This window comes from Erpetoichthys calabaricus, chromosome 6 (genome assembly GCF_900747795.2).
Source record: "Erpetoichthys calabaricus chromosome 6, fErpCal1.3, whole genome shotgun sequence".
Lineage (NCBI taxonomy): Eukaryota > Metazoa > Chordata > Cladistia > Polypteriformes > Polypteridae > Erpetoichthys > Erpetoichthys calabaricus.
Genome location: NC_041399.2, coordinates 50,045,264 through 50,064,498, shown reverse-complemented (window position 1 = coordinate 50,064,498; position 19,235 = coordinate 50,045,264). Strand labels below are relative to the sequence as shown.

At 34.3% G+C, this 19,235-nt stretch overlaps 1 protein-coding gene across 3 annotated transcripts in view; it reads left to right on the top strand.

Moving 5' to 3' along the window:
• Positions 1 to 19,235, top strand: part of unm_hu7910 (un-named hu7910) — a 131,383-nt gene that overhangs the window by 95,116 nt on the left and 17,032 nt on the right. For all 3 annotated transcript variants that reach the window (XM_028803227.2, XM_051929166.1, XM_051929167.1), the window contains 9 exons: positions 994 to 1,079; positions 1,745 to 1,831; positions 4,065 to 4,215; positions 6,544 to 6,680; positions 6,784 to 6,882; positions 9,392 to 9,481; positions 10,358 to 10,495; positions 13,822 to 13,957; positions 19,046 to 19,137. In XM_028803227.2, coding sequence (XP_028659060.1) covers positions 994 to 1,079; positions 1,745 to 1,831; positions 4,065 to 4,215; positions 6,544 to 6,680; positions 6,784 to 6,882; positions 9,392 to 9,481; positions 10,358 to 10,495; positions 13,822 to 13,957; positions 19,046 to 19,137 — 1,016 coding nt within the window. The remainder of the gene's footprint in view (positions 1 to 993; positions 1,080 to 1,744; positions 1,832 to 4,064; positions 4,216 to 6,543; positions 6,681 to 6,783; positions 6,883 to 9,391; positions 9,482 to 10,357; positions 10,496 to 13,821; positions 13,958 to 19,045; positions 19,138 to 19,235) is intronic.

Sequence of the window (19,235 nt, the reverse complement as noted above, 5' to 3'; positions counted from 1 at the left end):
TCTGTGTATTCATGGAAAAAGGAATTACAGTAACTGAAGCAAAATGAGACCACAGCATTACTGCCAATATCTTGTTTAGTTTTATCATTCTTGAAGCTGCAATCATCTTTGATAAGAATTTTATTGTTGTAAAATGCATTTAAGCAAATTAAGTTTTCTTCTCTGCTCAATGAAAATCCACTCTCCACCAATTGAACAAGACACAGACATATGGCAGCTCCAATCTTGAAATGTGGTTCCAGTGCTATTACTGTGCCCTTAGACACATTCCTTAAAAGGTAAAGTGATGTCTCAAATCGTGGCACTTCCAGTCTAACGTACCCTGACTTTTCTCCAAGTATGTCTGTCACCTTAAAGGCATTTTAATTTACCCTGCAATATTATTGGTAAATAAATGATTAAGTGAAGTGACTGCAGCAAGGGAATTTTTGTTTAAGATATAATTTTAATAGAAACTTCATTGACTTCTAGGAAACAAAAAATAAGGTACAAGGTCAAGAAAAAAAAAACTATTCTGTTAAAAGCAGTTCACATTTGAAAGGGATTATATCATAGCAGCTTTGCTTGCAACAATTAAGTGTAATTGAAGTACTCAACATTATAAAACCTTTTTTCTTGTTAATTTCACAATGTTGAGAGAACTCTTTGGACTTATAAAGCACAACCCTGTTATGATAATGCACTCCTGAGCCAAAATGGTCATTAGTACAATAAATATTTGCCCCCAGAACACTTAGTTTATGAGTGCATTTTAGTAAATTGCCATCTGTTACAATGTTAAAAAACTGACTTTGCTAAAAAAAAATCCTTATTTTTTGATTTCCTTCCTCTATGCTTTTTTTTTTTTTTTTAAATAAAACATTCCGTGTTCTGCTTATTTTTCTCTACCACATTAACTTGATATTTTTCAATTTTTAAATTATTTACTTATATGCATGTAGAAACTAGCTCAGTATTTTTATTCTTTTTAATTTTGCTATTGTTGTTAATTAGCAAAAAAGAAGAAACCCAAACTGCTGAATAAATTTGACAAAACTATTAAAGCTGAGATAGATGAAGCAGAAAAGCTCAGAAAGAAGGTGGGTTTTTTTTTTCCTTTTTCTTTTTCTAACATAGCTCAAAGAATACAAAATGATACCAATCACTATGCTTTTCTTTGTATCTGCAAAGTGTGAGGTTCAAAGTCAGTTTCCTATAAACAATTCAAAGGAAGTATTGATTTATGTGTATGATCATAAATTCTTGAAAGCGTTCTGTTTGATATGATTCATCATATGCAAATAAGCTCTTTGAAGTATGCTTGCTTCAGTGTTGTAATCTATCCAGTGAGGAAAAACATAAGATGAGAATGCAACTCCTGAACTTTTTGTTTTGTCTTATCCTTTGACAGCACTTTATATTGCAGATAGAAAATAATTATAGAAAAGGGCTTCATGCAGATAGAAAATAATTATAGAAAAGGGCTTCATATTAAAAGATGTATAGTTTGTCCGCTATCTCTTTGTTTTTAATCTTCTCATACAACAGCTGATAATGCTCCATAGTTTATCATAAATAGCAAAATAAAAACATTTTATACTTTTTGTGTGTATATCAGTCTTGCAAAGTATAATGCAGTGAGGAAAACAGTTAAATGCTGTTTATTTGAAATACATGCAATAGTATAAAGAAACCTGGCCTCTGATTGCATGTAGCCATATATCCTTATTGTACTGTACATTACTGAGTTATTTATTTTTACTAGGGACGAATAGAAGATGCAGTGCGAGCATTTGAAGATCTTGTCATCAGGTACCCTCACAGTCCTAGAGCGAGATATGGTAAAGCTCAGGTATGTAATAATTGAGTTATTAATTGCTTTTAATATACTTCTACTGCTTGCCCACTGGAGAAAATGCATGTAGTGCATGGGTGATACCAAGCACATTTGCAAATGGCATTGTGAAAGATGGTCTATGGCATCAGGTAAATTTTAAATAAACAATAACTTCCCAAGAAAGTGCAGGTACCAATTGGGTGTGGGTGTGCATGAGTGTGTTTCGCTTTGCAGGTATCTCCTCTGCTCTGAGGCCTCATGAGAGGTAAGCAGAGGAGACATGGATTTTAGAGGGTTGCACCGGGGACTGAATTTTAAAGAACCTTTTAACGTCTTAGGAATTTAACCTCGCTTTTATGGATATATTTATTTGAATTGTTTTTAATCTCCATGAGCACTTCATTTTTATTGGATTATTTATTTATTGAAGACTTCTGAACACTCTTTTGTTTTTCGGATTTTTAATAAAAGCACTGTTCACAGTTTGTACCAACCCCTTGCTATGTGTATGTGATGGTTACAGGTTCAAGAGGTTCCCAGTCGTGACAGGAGTGTGGAGCCAGCCGACACTGTCATAGGCGTACTTAGGTTTGGTGGCCTACGTATCTGAAGTAAACAGAAGGATTGCTGTTTCTCAATCTTTACACTGCCTTATTTGAATATTTAACCCCATTCCTGATTATTCCAGAAGCTGAAGTGAAGAAGCTAAGTCAATAAAATCTAACATTTTGATGTTCTATGTAAATTGCAGAAGATTCCATAAAAATTCACCCACATGTGGACATTGATAAAGTTGCACACCACACATGACACAGGCCTCAGTCTTGCCACTGCCCTCTCTCTGCAGGAGGCAAAAAATGGCTTATTCTTCACTGGTGTGATATTATCAGACAATGGATGTAATATTCAGAATGACTTTGCTAGATGGAATGTGTACAAAAAAACCTGATAGTTTCTTGACAAGGATCACCTGTTATAGTAACAGGATGAGTTACTGTGGGATAGTCTTGGTTATTGTCGTTTCAGCTTGATTGTTGGAATGTATGACACTGAGTGAAAATGTACTTAGTTCACAGTTGGTTTGGGTGGAGAAAGTTATTACATTAGATTTTTAATGACTCAGCTTGCTCTTGAGGAAAAAAATATGGGAAGCCAAGCCTCGCACCATAGTTAACCAGTAAAATCAGAATCAAGCGAAGAGGAAGCAGTCAGAACTCCAAAGGTGACTGTGCAATACAAATGTGCTCTTGTTTAAGAGTCAGTTATGACCGTCTGCAGTAGATAGAAATGGAAACTGCAAAGGAACAATGCAGCATTTTAAATATGATTTCTCTTCCACGCCTGTCCTCCCTACACCAAGGCTTTCTTTTAACTCTGAGTTCATTTTGCTTTCACTCTGTGGCACTTAACACATCCACTTGAATATTCCGGTAGATCTGCAAAATATTACATTTTAGGAATCTAATAAATGTGAAAACACCGTATTTCTTTAATATGTTTTTCCAGCATAAATAAATGTCACATGTAAAAAATAAATAAATAAATAACTAGTTTCTTTGACAATACACTAAATGTACAAGCAATTAAACTTGATCCAGAAAAAAGCTTCATACAAGCTCAAGTGTAGTGCTACTGCTGAGTTGGGAATTGCTTACATTTACTATATAGCAAATGCCTACATACTAAGTGAAGCCAAGGCAAATACCATTCATGTCTGGTGGATATGGGGCAAAAGTCTCCACCAGTTATTTCTGGAAAATAATTTGGATAAGTTGATAGGTTGCTACTGAAATCTACATTTTTTTAGGCATATTTTCAGAGAAGGTTTTTATTTTATTTTTGTTTGTTTGAATGGTTTTAATTATACAATTGAAAATACTGGTCACTCAAAAAATAATAATGCTTATCAAGTTTATACTTGAGACCCTAGATGGCTGATGAATCTGATCCTTTAGACTGTTGGGGTTGGAGGTTCTCTTTGGAATTGCCTTCTACAAATCTTACTGCTTCTGTTTTTCTGTAGACATCTTTTATTTGCTTCATCAGAGAGGCAGTCAAACGAAATGACACTCAGTGTAGTGCTGGAGGGTGAACCCAATGTGGTTGTGAATATTGTAAACCAAAAGAACCATATATGAGTGATTGAGTAAAATATGGCTCATAAGCTAAAGGTTGTTCAGAACTGTTTTGTAAGTTAAGTTTTCATAATACTTACATCACTCATAAAATACTTTTAACTTTATTTCAGGCACAAGATGACTTGGCTGAAAAGCTAAGGAGCAATGAGGCTCTTAAAACTGCCATTAATACCTATGGTGAGGTTGCAGAACTTCCAAATGCACCATCTGACCTTGTAAAATTGACACTTAAAAGGAAAGCTGAGAGACAGCAGTTCTTGGGTAATATTAACTATTCTTTTTTACAAATAAAATTCCACCAAATAAAACTTTTAAAATCTGAGTTATTAAATGTTTTTAATCCACATCTCTTATTATATCTAATATATTTTCTAATGTTTGTCTCTGTAGTTGGTTTGTTCTTCTTGAGGTGGACATTCTTGTATAGATCATTTAAATCAGTGAAAATGTCCTGTTTTGCGTGAAACAATTACATTGACAAGCTAAAAATTATTTGAGATGAATTTTAATTTCCTTTCAGTGTACAGAAATGTTCGATATAATAGCATGACTTACAGAATTTACTCATTTAGAAACATCATAATGTATCAGTTTGCTTATAAGTTTCTCTTTACATTTATAAAAAAAATGTTTTATAATGTTAAAAAAGGTACTATATCTTACCTACTTACACCACGTAAATTGTAGCAATTCCTATTAATGCAATATGCACCATAGCTGATACTGGCAGTATTATGTGCAAAGGAGGAGCTGGCCTGGCCCAGGGCATTAGTCTACTGCAGAGCCCACTTGCACGTCCCCACATAATAGAATTACCATTTAACTAAACAGGTTATTTGTTTAGGATATAAGAGGAAAAACAAGAGTATGCAGAGATAAAGCTTTGCAGGTACAGAGAAAGAACATACACATTTTAGATAGAGAAAGTCCAAGCCCAGGATTTAATACCAGAACTCTGGAACTATGTGGCAGCAGTACTAAGAACACAACCATTATTTAGGCCCTCAATGTATTTGTTTAATTTGAAATGATTAATTCTTTTGATCCCTTCTCATAACTCGTAGTCCTAAAATAATTTCAATTGCTGTCCTCTGGGCCTTGTTTTAATTAGGTGCAATTTTAAGTGGTGGCTGGTTTCACACTTTTATTTTTCTTGTTACAAAATTGCTAGTGGACCATGTAGTGTTGAATTGAAGAATTTTTTGTAAATAGTGCCAACATTGGTGACATTGTCAATGACATTTGCTTGCTTCACATGTTAGCTATGGTGTCCAGATTCATTTTTGAGTTTGTTTATCAAATAAATGGTACATATTTCTAGGAGTATTACAGATGTGTTCAGATGACTAACAAATTGATAATTGATCGTTGGCATCAAAAATTTAAAAAACTGTCTACTTGTAGTGCATTTTAAAATGTATTGCTGTTGCAAAATTTGCCAGACGTTAAGTCTCCCACCCAATGCTGAGTTATCTGTTCAAAACCTTTATCCTACTGCATTGTGTACCCTGTACCCCTTCTTTACAAGGCAGTTTGTAGTTTAAGTCATTCTCCACCAAACTCCTTTTCTCTACAAAATATTCAAGGGGGCGCTCCTTTAACATTTTGCCAAATATCAATTTTACAACTAACTTCGATACAATAATTTACTGCCTTTTATTATCTAGTCTGTTTTCAAAAAATGTGTAAAACTCATAGCTGGAATTGCAATTCTTCACTGAAATAACTGAACACTACAGAATGCAAAGCTTGTTACACATTAACATGTAGTATTTTTGCCGCATCTCAGTTGTTTTAATTCCCTCATACTCTTTATGGTATGTACTGTATACACTTTACATTTAAGGTGTTACTGCAGCACTTCATGAGCTGACCATATCCTGAGTTTTTTTTTCTACCTGTCCCTTATGAGTTGCAGTTCCAAAATGGGTTATTTCAACAGTTGACAAGGAAAGTTGAGCATGCTAAAAGTCTTGTAGCAGTTAATATATACTATATTTCACCAGTGTTTTCAACAGGAGCAAAATTCTTCTCTGCTTGAAATTATAGTTTATTTTGTACAGAAGAAAAATAAAATATTAAAAATTTGACATTTTAATACATTTAACATTGCTCTTATGTTACTGGGCACAGTAGTCAATTTACATAATGAGTGTTATTGAGCATGATATTATTATTGAGACTATCGGCCATCAAGCAGTCTCTTTTTGACTAGTTGAAGTACTGTACTTCTTTAAAAATGTTACAAGATTAAATGCAATATTAAATTACAACTTTATGTTTTCAGATTGGCATTGTTTCTTCCTTTTCTAGAAGTCTTCTTTTTCTTTCGGCTGCAACCATTTAGGGGTACTTTTACCAAATGAACATTTATTTATTTCAGTAACTGGCATCACTTTTCTACTACTGAATCCATACTCCATGATCAGAAGTCACTGTATTAATTTGATGGTTAGCCTGTCAGACAATGAGAACTTCTATTTGGCTATGATTTGAGTATGATGCAAATATAGAATTAAAACATACTGTAGGAAGCAAATGATGCATAAGTATATGTTTTTTTGATAATTTGTCTTTTTCCTTCTTCAGGACGTCTTCGAGGAGCACTAGTTACACTTGAAAAATTAGTACAACTTTTCCCTGATGATGTGTCTCTCAAGAATGATCTTGGAGTTGGCTTTCTTCTTTTGGGAGACAATAAGAGTGCCAAAAAAGCATATGAAGAGGTGTGTTTGTTTAACAAAAAACAGTTTATTTTTGTGTCACTGTTAGTCATGTTTGTTTGAAAACAAAATAGTAAGTATCATCTTTTGTAACATTTGTAAATAGGTTCTTGCTGTTTCACCAGATGATGGATTTGCAAAGGTTCATTACGGGTTTATCCTTAAAGCAGAAAATCTTATTGCTGAAAGTATCCCTTATTTAAAGGTAAGACTCGCAAGAAACCTGTGCTATAAATTGCTAAATCTCTTAGCAGCCCACCATTAATGAAGTGCTTTAATGGAATTCATTCTGTGTCTGTATTCATCTAGATTGTTTTTAACAATATTTACTACCATTAGTATTAACATATTTTGCACACTTTTATTTTCATGTGTACACAGTCTAGTTCATTGCCTTCCACAATTTATCCATGTGCAGACAATAAGCTGTAACTGATGTCCCTGGTCAGGGATAGCCAACTTACTGACCCTTTGCAGACGCTTAATAGTGCCCCCTGCCATTATCTCATACATGGATAATAATACAAATACTTTCAACATGTATCATGCTGCATTGTTTTCAGTTTTTTTATTCATTCTAATTCATTTATTATACTGAAAGTTAAACTTAGACGTAACTTTATATGTTTGTGTGTGTTCATCCAAGCCAATAATCAACTAGTTTTTACAAAATTAGCAAGAGTGTCACCTTAAATCAAGCTCACATTCTGTGTTAACTTCTATATACTAAATTTCTCATTTTTTAAAGAATGCAGTTATCTTTTAAATTCCTATAGCTTTTTCTCGGCACAATTTGAAGCTTGCACTCATTGGACAAAAAAAAAAAAAATGATTTCCATACATGTGTCAAGGCTAATAAGACCCTCTGCTCCTTACTCCTAAAAACAGGTTTAAGCAAAAATCTGTAGGAATCTTTCCTACAGAAAATATATGTATGTAATATGTAATATATATATGCTCAAGCAACATATATAATGACTAATCCTAAACTTTTCCCTGAGCTGCAGAATTAGTCTAGGCAAGAAGAAAACAAATGCAATCATGATTCTCCTAGTGTTAGTAGGAAACCACATTCTGCGTAGACTTAAAAATTCATGCAAACATGCATAAGTCCCTAGTAATTAACCATCATTCATTATTAAAGGCCATCTTAATTACTCATTGTTAGCAGTTGTTGTAAATGTGTATATTTGTGTAATGTATACGGCATTGATATTATAGTGTTATGTAACAGATATAGTATACTCAGGGAACAGGTGGTATAGGACCATTATATACTGGCCTCTTTTTGGAATTATTTTAGTAGTTGGTTAGCCACGAAAAAAGTATCTTAAAAATTGTGTGTCACCACACAATATAGGCAAGACATTAACACATTCACCAAAATGCTTAATATTATATTCAAAAAGTATAAATTAAGGAGTAATGAAAATAAATCCTTTCTGCTATTGAATTCTTAGAATGCTTTATTGAATCTATCCATGCAGGTAAACAGATTTTTTTCTTCTACTAGAAAAATGTATCCACCACCCAGCAAAGTAAATGGTGGTGTGTGGTTTTGTGTAATGTTATTTTTGCTATGTTTGTTTTTGACTGTTGGATTCATCTTGTTTCCTGTACTAAAAATGCTTATGGCATTGGTGGTCATGGATGGCAAAAACAGGATGACAGTGAACACACCAGTGGATGTCAGACTTCCAGTAAAATAAGTTGATTGCATTTTAATTTGACAAAGGTGTAATGAGTAAAAGTGTACTGCACATGTTGTGTTTCAGCATCCAGTGATTTTGTGCAGTCCTGTTGTCAAAGAGCAATTAATCACAGTTAGCAGGGACCACACAAGAAGTGGCAGTATCCTGTGCCAGCACAGGGGACAGAAACAGCCAGTCTCATGGCACATGGCTTATTGTTGGCAACATGTGATCACACAAAGCATAGGAGAAGCTGCATAATCAGATTACATGAGCCAAAAACACCTTCACAAAGAACCGAAAGTTTATAAATAGTAAGAACATAAACATTTTAGTGTATTTTGTGGGGTTTTTTTTTTTGTATATGTAACAATTATTTCTGTAAGAAAGTTTGCGAAGCTGACATTAGTCTGATATAATGGTCTATTACTCTACTATATATCTGTTTATCCAGCACTGTATGTAAGATGCTTATGATAGCTGGACTTGTGCACGTTGACACTGATTGTCCAAAAGGCAACCTGCAAACTTTGCATAACTGCAAAATTAATTTTCTGTCATGTTTAATTGGAATTTGATTAATAAAAAACAATTAACATGGCAGCTGTATCTAGCTTTTCTCATACTCTTTTACTGCCTTTCTTGCATTCAGACTGTCAGGCCAGTTTCAAGGTGTACTCTGAAATTTAAAATGCTGTTGGGGCATTATTACTTCACAATTGATTTCACATTAAAATTTAATGACTTGTTCTCTTTCAATAAATATAGTTTTCCTTTCCGGAATGTTGTATTTACATTTGTGTTCTTTTTTGTATTGTTTTCTGTTAGTGTTTAAAGTAAGTACAATCAAATATACCATACTATTTATAATTTTAATCTTAATATGTATATAGCAATATTATATGCTTAGAAAAAAACCTATTTAGTGCCTGAAATGGAAATATTTTTTCTTTACAATATTTTAATATAAAGGCAATATTAATGTTCCATCCAACTTTATCAACATTTTATTTTTACTTTTAGGAAGGGCTGGAGTCTGGTCATCCTGGCACTGATGATGGGCGCTTTTACTTTCACTTAGGTGACGCTTTGCAAAGAGTTGGAGACAAAGAAGTACGAAACATAAAATAAAAATTATGAAGTTAACTTTCTTGAATGTTATAAATATTGCAGGGTGGTTATAATTACAATCAATTTACTCAGTTTGCATTTCATTTTATTATTCTTTTTTGTATTAAGAAAATTATATACAATGGCATCATAAAAATGAACTAATTGATAACATTGTACAAAGAAGTTCTTTAATTTCAGATTGTTTATATTATACATATGGTTAGTTAAATGTAATTTTATTTAATATAAATAATTCTCCTTGCATCTGAAGATTCAGTATTATAATTAGAATAAGTAACACCTTGTGATTTTACTCAAAATGACTTTTTGTGTTGTTAATTATATGACGTCAAGCCACAAAGCCATTTTGGTTTATTGCAATAGTAGTTGCATTGCCACATGTACAGAGTAAAGTGAAATTCTCGTTTTCATGTCCAACTAACATGCAACATTTCACCACTCTGTGGTACCATGAAAAATAACAATGTATTAAAATAAATATCTCAGTTTCTTGATGTACCTCTTATAACTTAAGCCTTTTTAGTAACAACAACAAAGTATACTCTAGTAATTATCTGGTATTCTTTCCAAAGTACTGCATGAATACACTTGACTCTGTAAAGACCACTATATGTAGGAAACTATTCATAAAACTGTGTTATTAATCTGCAAAATTAATTATTGTACAGTATTATTTTATGAATTTACTTACTTGGGCCCACTCTGAATAAGTTCCTGTTGTCTTGATAGGTTTTTCTTCATTTCACCTAGACTCTGTTTAGTACAAGCAAGTCAGAAAAATAGGTGGATAGCAAAAAAAAAGTGTTCTTTTAATTTATGCATATGTAACCCAGTAAAATCAATTTTGTTTCCTAGGCCTACAAATGGTATGAAATTGGACACAAAAGAGGACATTTTGCATCTGTGTGGCAGCGATCCCTCTACAATGTAAATGGTCTCAAAGCTCAGCCTTGGTGGACTGCTAAAGATACAGGCTACACAGATCTTGTGAAGGTATTTTACTGACTTTTAATGCAGCGTATCTAATGTCTGTTGTTTTGTTTCTATATTTGTGAATTATGAATCCATTAAATTGGATTACTGACTGTTTAAATATTAGGGAAAAAATCCTCATCTCTTCAGCAACCTTAATAGGTAAATATTGAATGCATTTTCCCATTGTTTCCATGAATAGTTTTCTAAATTTCTGCAAAAGTAATTAGTTTTAATATTTTGATACCTAATAAAAAAAGTTGTAAATGATTTTAAAAATGGCGCTAGCCAAAATTATTTTTCTTTAAAAATCTGTACTGTTCTCCAATCATTTGTTGTAAATATTGGAATCAATGTAGATACAATCATCCTCACTGTTGTACACATCCTTTTTCATTGAAGGTTATAGCCAAGAACTGTTTAAAACCAGTTTATGTAGAGTTCTGGAAAGCTTAGGGCAAGTCAGGTGTAATAGTAATATTAACAAATATGTATAAAAATAAAAATGTAATGAGGCATAATATGCAAGTGTTGAAATTAGTAACCAATGGTGAATATACAAACATAGAATCAGTACCCATTTAGTAACTAAAATGGAATTATACTGTAAGTGCTGCACATATGTAGTGTCACAAAATAGACATTTGCCACCTGCTTGATTTTTTATATATGCCATGTTTTTCGCAGTGAATATTGCCAAATTTTTTAGTCAGATATTGTAGTAGCTGTATATTGCACCAGTGTTTTCATTTTTTTATATACAGCATTTTCAAACATGTAGTGCTCTAGAGTCAAAAAATTACCTCTGCTTTGTGAGCACAACATTTTAAAGGGATATTGGTTTCAATTGATTGAATACTTGTGGCTAAAAATCAAGACCAATTTATGCTGGCCCAGTCCAAAATGTGTCTAACTAATTTTGACCCTTAACGTCAAAGCGACGTTGTCAGAGCACAGGCTGTAAAAGCATATCAAGTCACTATTAAAACAAAGTTCTGAAATCCCCCCAAAAGTGTTATTAGTTTCAGTCATTTTATGCGGTTTTTGAAATCCATTTCTTAGGATCTGGTGAGAAAATAACCCACAAGCATGACCATATTGTCCAAAGGGCAGCTGGATACAGAAGTGAATATACTGTCAAAAATCTCCTCAACAGCAATTCATAAACAACATTTAGGGATCTCTTAAGTTATTCTAGCATTATTTAAGGTCAGTGCTTTGATTTAATAATCAGAAAGACAAATAGTGAAGTGGAAACCACAACTTTGTAATAAGAACAATAGAGCTTGCCTCAGACTTACAAAAAAATACATGCAGATTCTCAGAGTCAAACAATTTGTGGAGACAGACAACAATTAGTTTATTTACATTTTCAATCATATTTCTGCTTTTGAATGAGAGAAATTTGGCTTAAGCTGAAAGTATTACTATAGTGGGAAAGTGAAAGTTGTTTGACTTAACTTTGATATACTATTAGTGTATGGACAAACTGTTAAAAGAGAAATGAAACATTTCAAAAGGCAGTGAGATAATTTGCTAATGACATAAAAGTATCCTTGGCCATACATTATTCTACTGTTAATCTCACACTATAAATTAGTTGGGTAACGTTTGACAAAATAGCTTTACCATGCTCCATTTTTTGTTCATTGCTACAGTATGTATTTCCAGTGCATTGGTCTCTATGGTAACTGCTTTGTTATAGAAGAATGAATGCATTACCTTAATGATACCAAATTCCAATTATAGCCAATGTTGACCTATTTTTTATAATTAATTTCATAATGTTACTAATAAATCACCTTCTTGTCTCATGTATTGTAGTCTGTCTCATATATTGTAGACCGTTTGTTTGAAAAGTTGATCTAGTGTGCATTGCTGTATTATTAAAACTTATATATGGACATTAGGGGATATAAGGATTTCCAAGTTCAGTCGTGGAGAACTGGAATGGTTTTGTTTCAGCAGAATTGTTCAATTAGAAGTCAAAACTTACTGATGACAGGGCTTGTTATTTAATTTTATGGTTTGCTAGCATTTTCATTCTGCCATGTAAAGTTGTGGTATATTGTAGATGTTTACGTTCCAAAGATATTGTCTAAATAATTTGTGGCTCAGAGCAGATTAGTAATTTTCAGTCCTTATTGTCAGTCCTCTTTCATTTCTTTCCAAATATTTTATTAAAACAGATCCTTCATAGTGAACACACAGAGATATAAAGTGGACCAGGTTAGATGATGAACAGATGGGCTCTTTTACATTACCATATAATTATTAGTTGGTAGCTGATTAAAAAAAAAACAAAGTAAAAATTGTGAATGCAATTACTTAAGACTGAAAATGAAACAAATGCGAGTTGGTAATTTTAACAAGCAAGTTAACTAAAATGAAGCATAAAACTGTTGTTTGACTCATAATTGTTTCAGCAGCAATAACTAGCTACTAATTAATAAATTGGGATAGAAAATATAATGTGCAACCATTGTGGCCCCTTCAGGGATAAACTTGGAAAATCCTAATATAACCTAACATTCTCAAACAAATTTAACCCAATTCAAGATTATGGGGAAAGCCAAACCCATCAAAGTAGCGACTTTCATACACTCACACAGTTATTAATTTGAAATTTGTAATTAACCAACATGTGTTTAGAATGTGTGAGAAAAACCTTTGTGTCCAGAAGAAAGTCCATGTAAACATAGAGAGACCACAAAAAATTTGCACATGCAACTTTCAGATATGGAAATTGACATCCCTGGTTCTGTAGTGTAACAGCCGCCCACACTGTCCAACTGTGCCACCTTATGTGCACATTCATAGCACGAAAACATAATGTAGCATTCACTGTAGAATCAAGAAAAAATAATTAAACTGTCATAGATGTTAAAGTCACCCATTAATACGCATCTGTAAATTAAGGAAAGAAATTTACATTAATCAATAATCTTAACAAAATATTTCTAAGTTATTAAGCACTACTGATTTGCTCTTAGATTAAGAGATAATAAATTAAACGTCTGCCATATTTGATATGTAACTTGTTTTTGTGGTTTATATGTCATTTTAATATTGAAATGAACATGCAGCATAATCTAACAAGGGACATTTAATGCATCTCTCCATAATAAAATAATCATAAACATGAAAAAAAATTTCCAGGAAATTCATAAAGAAATCTAAAAATAATCTAGAGATTAAATTAATTTCTTGTTAAGTATGTGTGTCAAATTCTTCCTTAAGTATCTATTCTTAGTCACACATGATTTATGTTTTTCCATATCTAATATTTTTACTATATGAATATTAAAGAAATAACAATCTGATCCTGAAAATTCAACTTTTCACAGGCTCTGGAGAGAAACTGGAGGATGATTCGAGATGAAGCTCTTGCGGTAATGGACTCAGAAAGTGGCATGTTTTTACCTGAGGATGAAAACCTCAGAGAGAAAGGTGAATGGGGCCAGTTCACACTATGGCAACAAGGTAAGAGTATGTGAGTAACTCAAGTGAGACTTATTAGATGGATGGATGGATGGATGGATGGATGGATAGATTCTTTCATTCTGTCTTTCTTAATCCCAAGGGGAAATTCACATACTCCAGCAGCAGCATACTGATAAAAAAACAATATTAAATTAAAGAGTAATAAAAATGCAGGTAAAACAGACAATAACTTTGTATAATGTTAACGTTTACCCCCCCGGGTGGAATTGAAGAGTCGCATAGTGTGGGGGAGGAATGATCTCCTCAGTCTGTCAGTGGAGCAGGACAGTGACAGCAGTCTGTTGCTGAAGCTGCTCCTCTGTCTGGAGATGACACTGTTTAGTGGAGTGGATTCTCCATGATTGACAGGAGCCTGCTCAGCGCCCGTCGCTCTGCCACAGATGTCAAACTGTCCAGCTCCATGCCTACAGTAGAGCCTGCCTTCCTCACAGTTTGTCCAGGCGTGCGTGAGGTGTCCTTCTTCTTTATGCTGCCTCCCCAGCACACCACTGCGTAGAAGAGGGTACTCGCCACAACCGTCTGATAGAACATCTGCAGCATCTTATTGCAGATGTTGAAGGACGCCAGCCTTCTAAGGAAGTATAGTCTGCTCTGTCCTCTCTTGCACAGAGCATCAGTATTGGCAGTCCAGTCCAATTTATCATCCAGCTGCACTCCCAGGTATTTATAGGTCTGCACCATCTGCACACAGTCACCTCTGATGATCACGAGGTCCAGGAGGGGCCTGAGTCTCCTAAAATCCACCACCAGCTCCTTGGTTTTACTGGTGTTCAGGTGTAGGTGGTTTGAGTCACACCATTTAACAAAGTCCTTGATTAGGTTCCTATACTCCTCCTCCTGCCCACTCCTGATGCAGCCCATGATAGCAATGTCGTCAGTGAACTTTTGCACGTGGAAGTACTCTGAGTTGTATTGGAAGTCTGATGTATATAAGCTGAACAGGACCGGAGAAAGTAAAGTCCCCTGCGGTGCTCCTGTGTTGTTGACCACAATGTCAGAACTGCAGTTCCCGAGACGCACATACTGAGGTCTGTCTGTAAGATAGTCCACGATCCATGCCACCAGGTATGAATCTACCCCCATCTCTGTCAGCTTGTCCCTAAGGAGCAGAGGTTGGATGGTGTTGAAAGCGCTAGAGCAGTCCAGAAACATAATTCTTACAACACCACTGCCTCTGTCCAAGTGGGAGAGGGATCGGTGTAGCATGTAGATGATGGCATCCTCCGCTCCCACCTTCTCCTGGTATGCGAACTGCAGAGGGTCAAGGGCATGGCGGACCTGTGGCCTCATGTGGTGAAGCAGCAGTCACTCCATGGTCTTCATCACATGTGACGTCAGAGCGACAGGCCAGAAGTCATTCAGCTCACTAGGACGTGATACCTTTGGGACTGGGGTGATGCAAGATGTTTTCCAAAGCCTTGGGGCTCTCTACTGTTCCAGGCTAAGGTTGAAGATGCACTGTAGAGGACTCCCTAGCTCCAGCGCACAGGCCTTCAGCAGTCGTGGCGATACTCCATCTGGACCCACTGCTTTGCTGGCACGAAGTCTCCTCAGCTCTCTGCTTACCTGGGCTGCTGTAATTGTGGGAGGGGGGAAACTCTCTCCTATGCTGGTGCCAGCAGAAGGATGGGTGGAGGGTGCAGTACTCCGAGGTGAGAGTAGGTTAGGGTGGTCAAACCTGTTAAAGAAGTTTACAACATTCGTGAAATATGTGAATTATGCAATTAAAGATTCAAGCATTTTCTTGCATTAAGTCTAATTTACTGATTATTTTACTGTTGCTGCTATTTTATCTATTTCCTAAATATCACTAACTAAAACTACCACAGTTTATTGTAGTTAAGCAAATGTAAAAATATTGATATGTAGGTAATACCACTAACAGGAAGAGCAGATCATATGAGTTGAATACTTTTACTGTACATTAATTTGTTTATGTATAATTTTGTATGCTAATTAGGGTTAAGAGATGCATAACACTTACTGAAGTACAATATTAATAATTTAGTTCTCTTTTTCTGATATGTTGGTTAATGTATTTAGTACAATAAAAAGTGTATTTTAAAGAGAGGACATTTAAGTTTGCTTCTACACTTAGGTATATAAAGTAATTCTTTCAGTGTTAAAAAGCACTGTAGGAGAGGTATTATACAACTGAAGTCTATGTCTGTGAATCAAGAATTCATGCAAAAAGTCATTTACAATGGTACTTTTGAATAAATAAATAGCTTATTACACATGATAAGATTTATACAACTACTCTATAGTTATTCTAAAGTTGGTTACTGTAATACTCCATACATTATATTAGTGTATATATCCCATCATTACCATCTTAGTAAACTACTTTTAAATCGGTCTGGTCATTGTCCAGTGATGAATAGTGATAAGATTTCTAGGATATTGGGTTTACATATTAACTGACATTAGGACAGGAACAATTTTCCTGGACCCCTGGGCATAGGTGGCACAGGATAGTTCATGAAGAAATTCATGGTATTTGTAAAGGTGTCATCAGTAACAATATTGTCAAGAGTAGCAGCCACAATTCTTGTGTCAACAGTAGGCGGGAAAGCATAATTACTTGAGCAGAGTAGGCCACTCTGAAAAATCAGCTTCCTGCTTCTTCTTCCCACTGCTGGACACAGGACAAACAGGCCTCCTACCTCACCCAGATTTAATTTAATTCACAGTGGCAGCTTGAGCAGTCCTTTTAAAGATAGTGGTCTGAAATCAATCAGAAAGTACATGACTGCATTCTGTTCAATTCAGTTCACCTTATTTTTATATAGAGTTCTTCACAGTGCAGGGACTGTGACACATTCTCTGTGACTGTAATTGCCAAGTTAGAAGTTTTCTTTCTTTTCAGTCATTCTAGTACGTGTGTGTGTGTATTTATTAATTTAATGAGCTTCTATAAAAAGGTAAATTTTCCCCCAGATGGGGACAAATATATCTATATCTAAGTACATTTTACAGATTACCAAATACAAAATTAGCACACATAAAGACATAGATTTATTAAAACATGAAAACAAATCAGAAACTGATTATTATAAATGGAAGCCTACAATATGTATCTCCTAATTAAACAATGGCAAGTTGACAACAGAGAAGTGGAAAACAAAAACTCTAATCAGCAGTATCCCTGGAGAAAATGAATCTCAGCTGGGGACTACACTTAATTGTAAGGGTCAAAGACAGAGTCAGACATAGTCGTGGTCCTGAAGACATCAGCCAAACAACTGCTCACCCCGCCCCCAGGCATTCTACAGTATAGTAGAGTCTTTGCTGGGTCGTCCAATATAATGAAAGACTTTTCAATCTGATGATTTCAGTATCTGAGATTACTTTTCCTTGGGCTGGAGAATAGCTTGTCAGTAGAGCCAAGTGCTGCATCAAGATACCAAGAAGGGAAGCATAATAGAGGAGTGTTAGTAATGGTTTATAAAATTATATTATTTATATTTTTGTACAGATGACTAATAAACAGAGATAAAATGTGCATAGCTAATCAGCAGCTCTTATCAGGGTATAGTAGAGTAAACTAGACTAAAGCTGCTTACACGCAACAATGTATCAAACACTGAACAGTCTTTCAGTCTTGTCTGAATGGGACCTTGTGCATCATGCTAATTTTGCATATGTCAATAATATGCTTCACAACTGTGAAAGCTTGGAGGTGGATTCTTTAAAAATTAGTACAGAAAGATAACACCATCATGCAATCATAAAGAAAAACAGAGTACCCAGATTGTATTGCATGTATTACTTATAACTAATGACAAGTTACCTGCCTAGACTGGACTGCTTTTGATGAAGAATTAACAGCACATCATTTGGGGTAAGACATAGAAATCAATGAAAAACCAGTGCACAGAAACAAAAGCATTGTTTCTGAAAGAAAATGTGCACTAGCAATAAGGCTATATTTCATCTTGAGTGTTAAGAACACTGGTCAAATGCGGTTACTGTCTAGAGTTTTCCTCACCATTGTGTCTTTTTATGGGAGAACACAAACATATGTTACAGAACAGAAAATTAGTACAAATAATTGCATGAAAAGTGCAGACGTCTTTGTGGGGAACATTCCAAGTATATCCAACACATGATTTATTGCACTGTACATTTGCTGGAGGAAACTATTCCCTCAATACTATGCACCATTTCTTGGAAATTATAAGCAAGAGCTAGTTAACAAAACAGGCAATGTTTGCTGTTTTTTGAAGGTCATAATGGAATTAATTCTTCAAACCTCTGTAAATAAATGTAAAAATTTCAAAGTTTACTGCTTTATGTTTAAACTGCCTGGTAGTTTTCAATCTAAAAATATTAGTTTAGCGTCACTTTCTAAAATAAAAAAAGAAGTGAAACTAGACTTGTCCATTTTGATTTTAGTTGTTTTTGTAAAGTGTATTACAATTAAAAGAATGCTTAATAAAACTTGTATAATTCAATCACTACTGTATTTCATGACAAAGGGAGGGAGGCACAGAATTCATGACCCTACTCCAGCTACCTACAATGCAAGCTTTTGTGTCTTTCAGTTTAACTGTAATATTGACATACACACACTGATTGTTACAATTCAGGCTTTCAATAATCTGTCTGCTATCTAATAGTGTATGTCTTATCTCCAAGGTGTTTCCCCACCTTGTTCTCAACCATAAAAATGAAGTTTTCCAGAGAAAGATCATCTCCTAGTAAAATGTTGCACTTTTTACAATTTAACTAGAGTAGAATATGTCATTGTATGAAGAATAGCTCTCCTGAATTGATTTCCTGGTTCTTCTTGATTTTTGAATATTCTGTGATCACTCCACCTAAAAATGGATGTTTCAAAAGAGATTGTTTTTTAGATCTTAAAATGTTAGTACAAATAATGCTTTTAAATGCAATGGTAGAATTGAACATTTACAGTTTTTCTTTAACAGGCTGATGTAAAGCATTTACAGTTTTCAGATTTTTTTTTGGTAATTGTCTAAATGATTTATATTAAAGTTAGATGTTTGAGTGGTAGACCTAAATGATAAAATTGTGCATTTTATTTACTTCTTTTCTCCATAGGAAAACAGTCTGCAAATTCCTGTCAACGAGTTCCAAAAACTTGTACTTTGATGGAGAGATTTCCAGAGGCCACAGGTTGCAAAAGAGGACAGGTGCTTCATATATTAACATATTTCTCTTTTTATTTTTAGCATGTTAAAATAATTCCTCATTTTAACTAATCATTAGGCAATAATGGTACTGAAGGTTC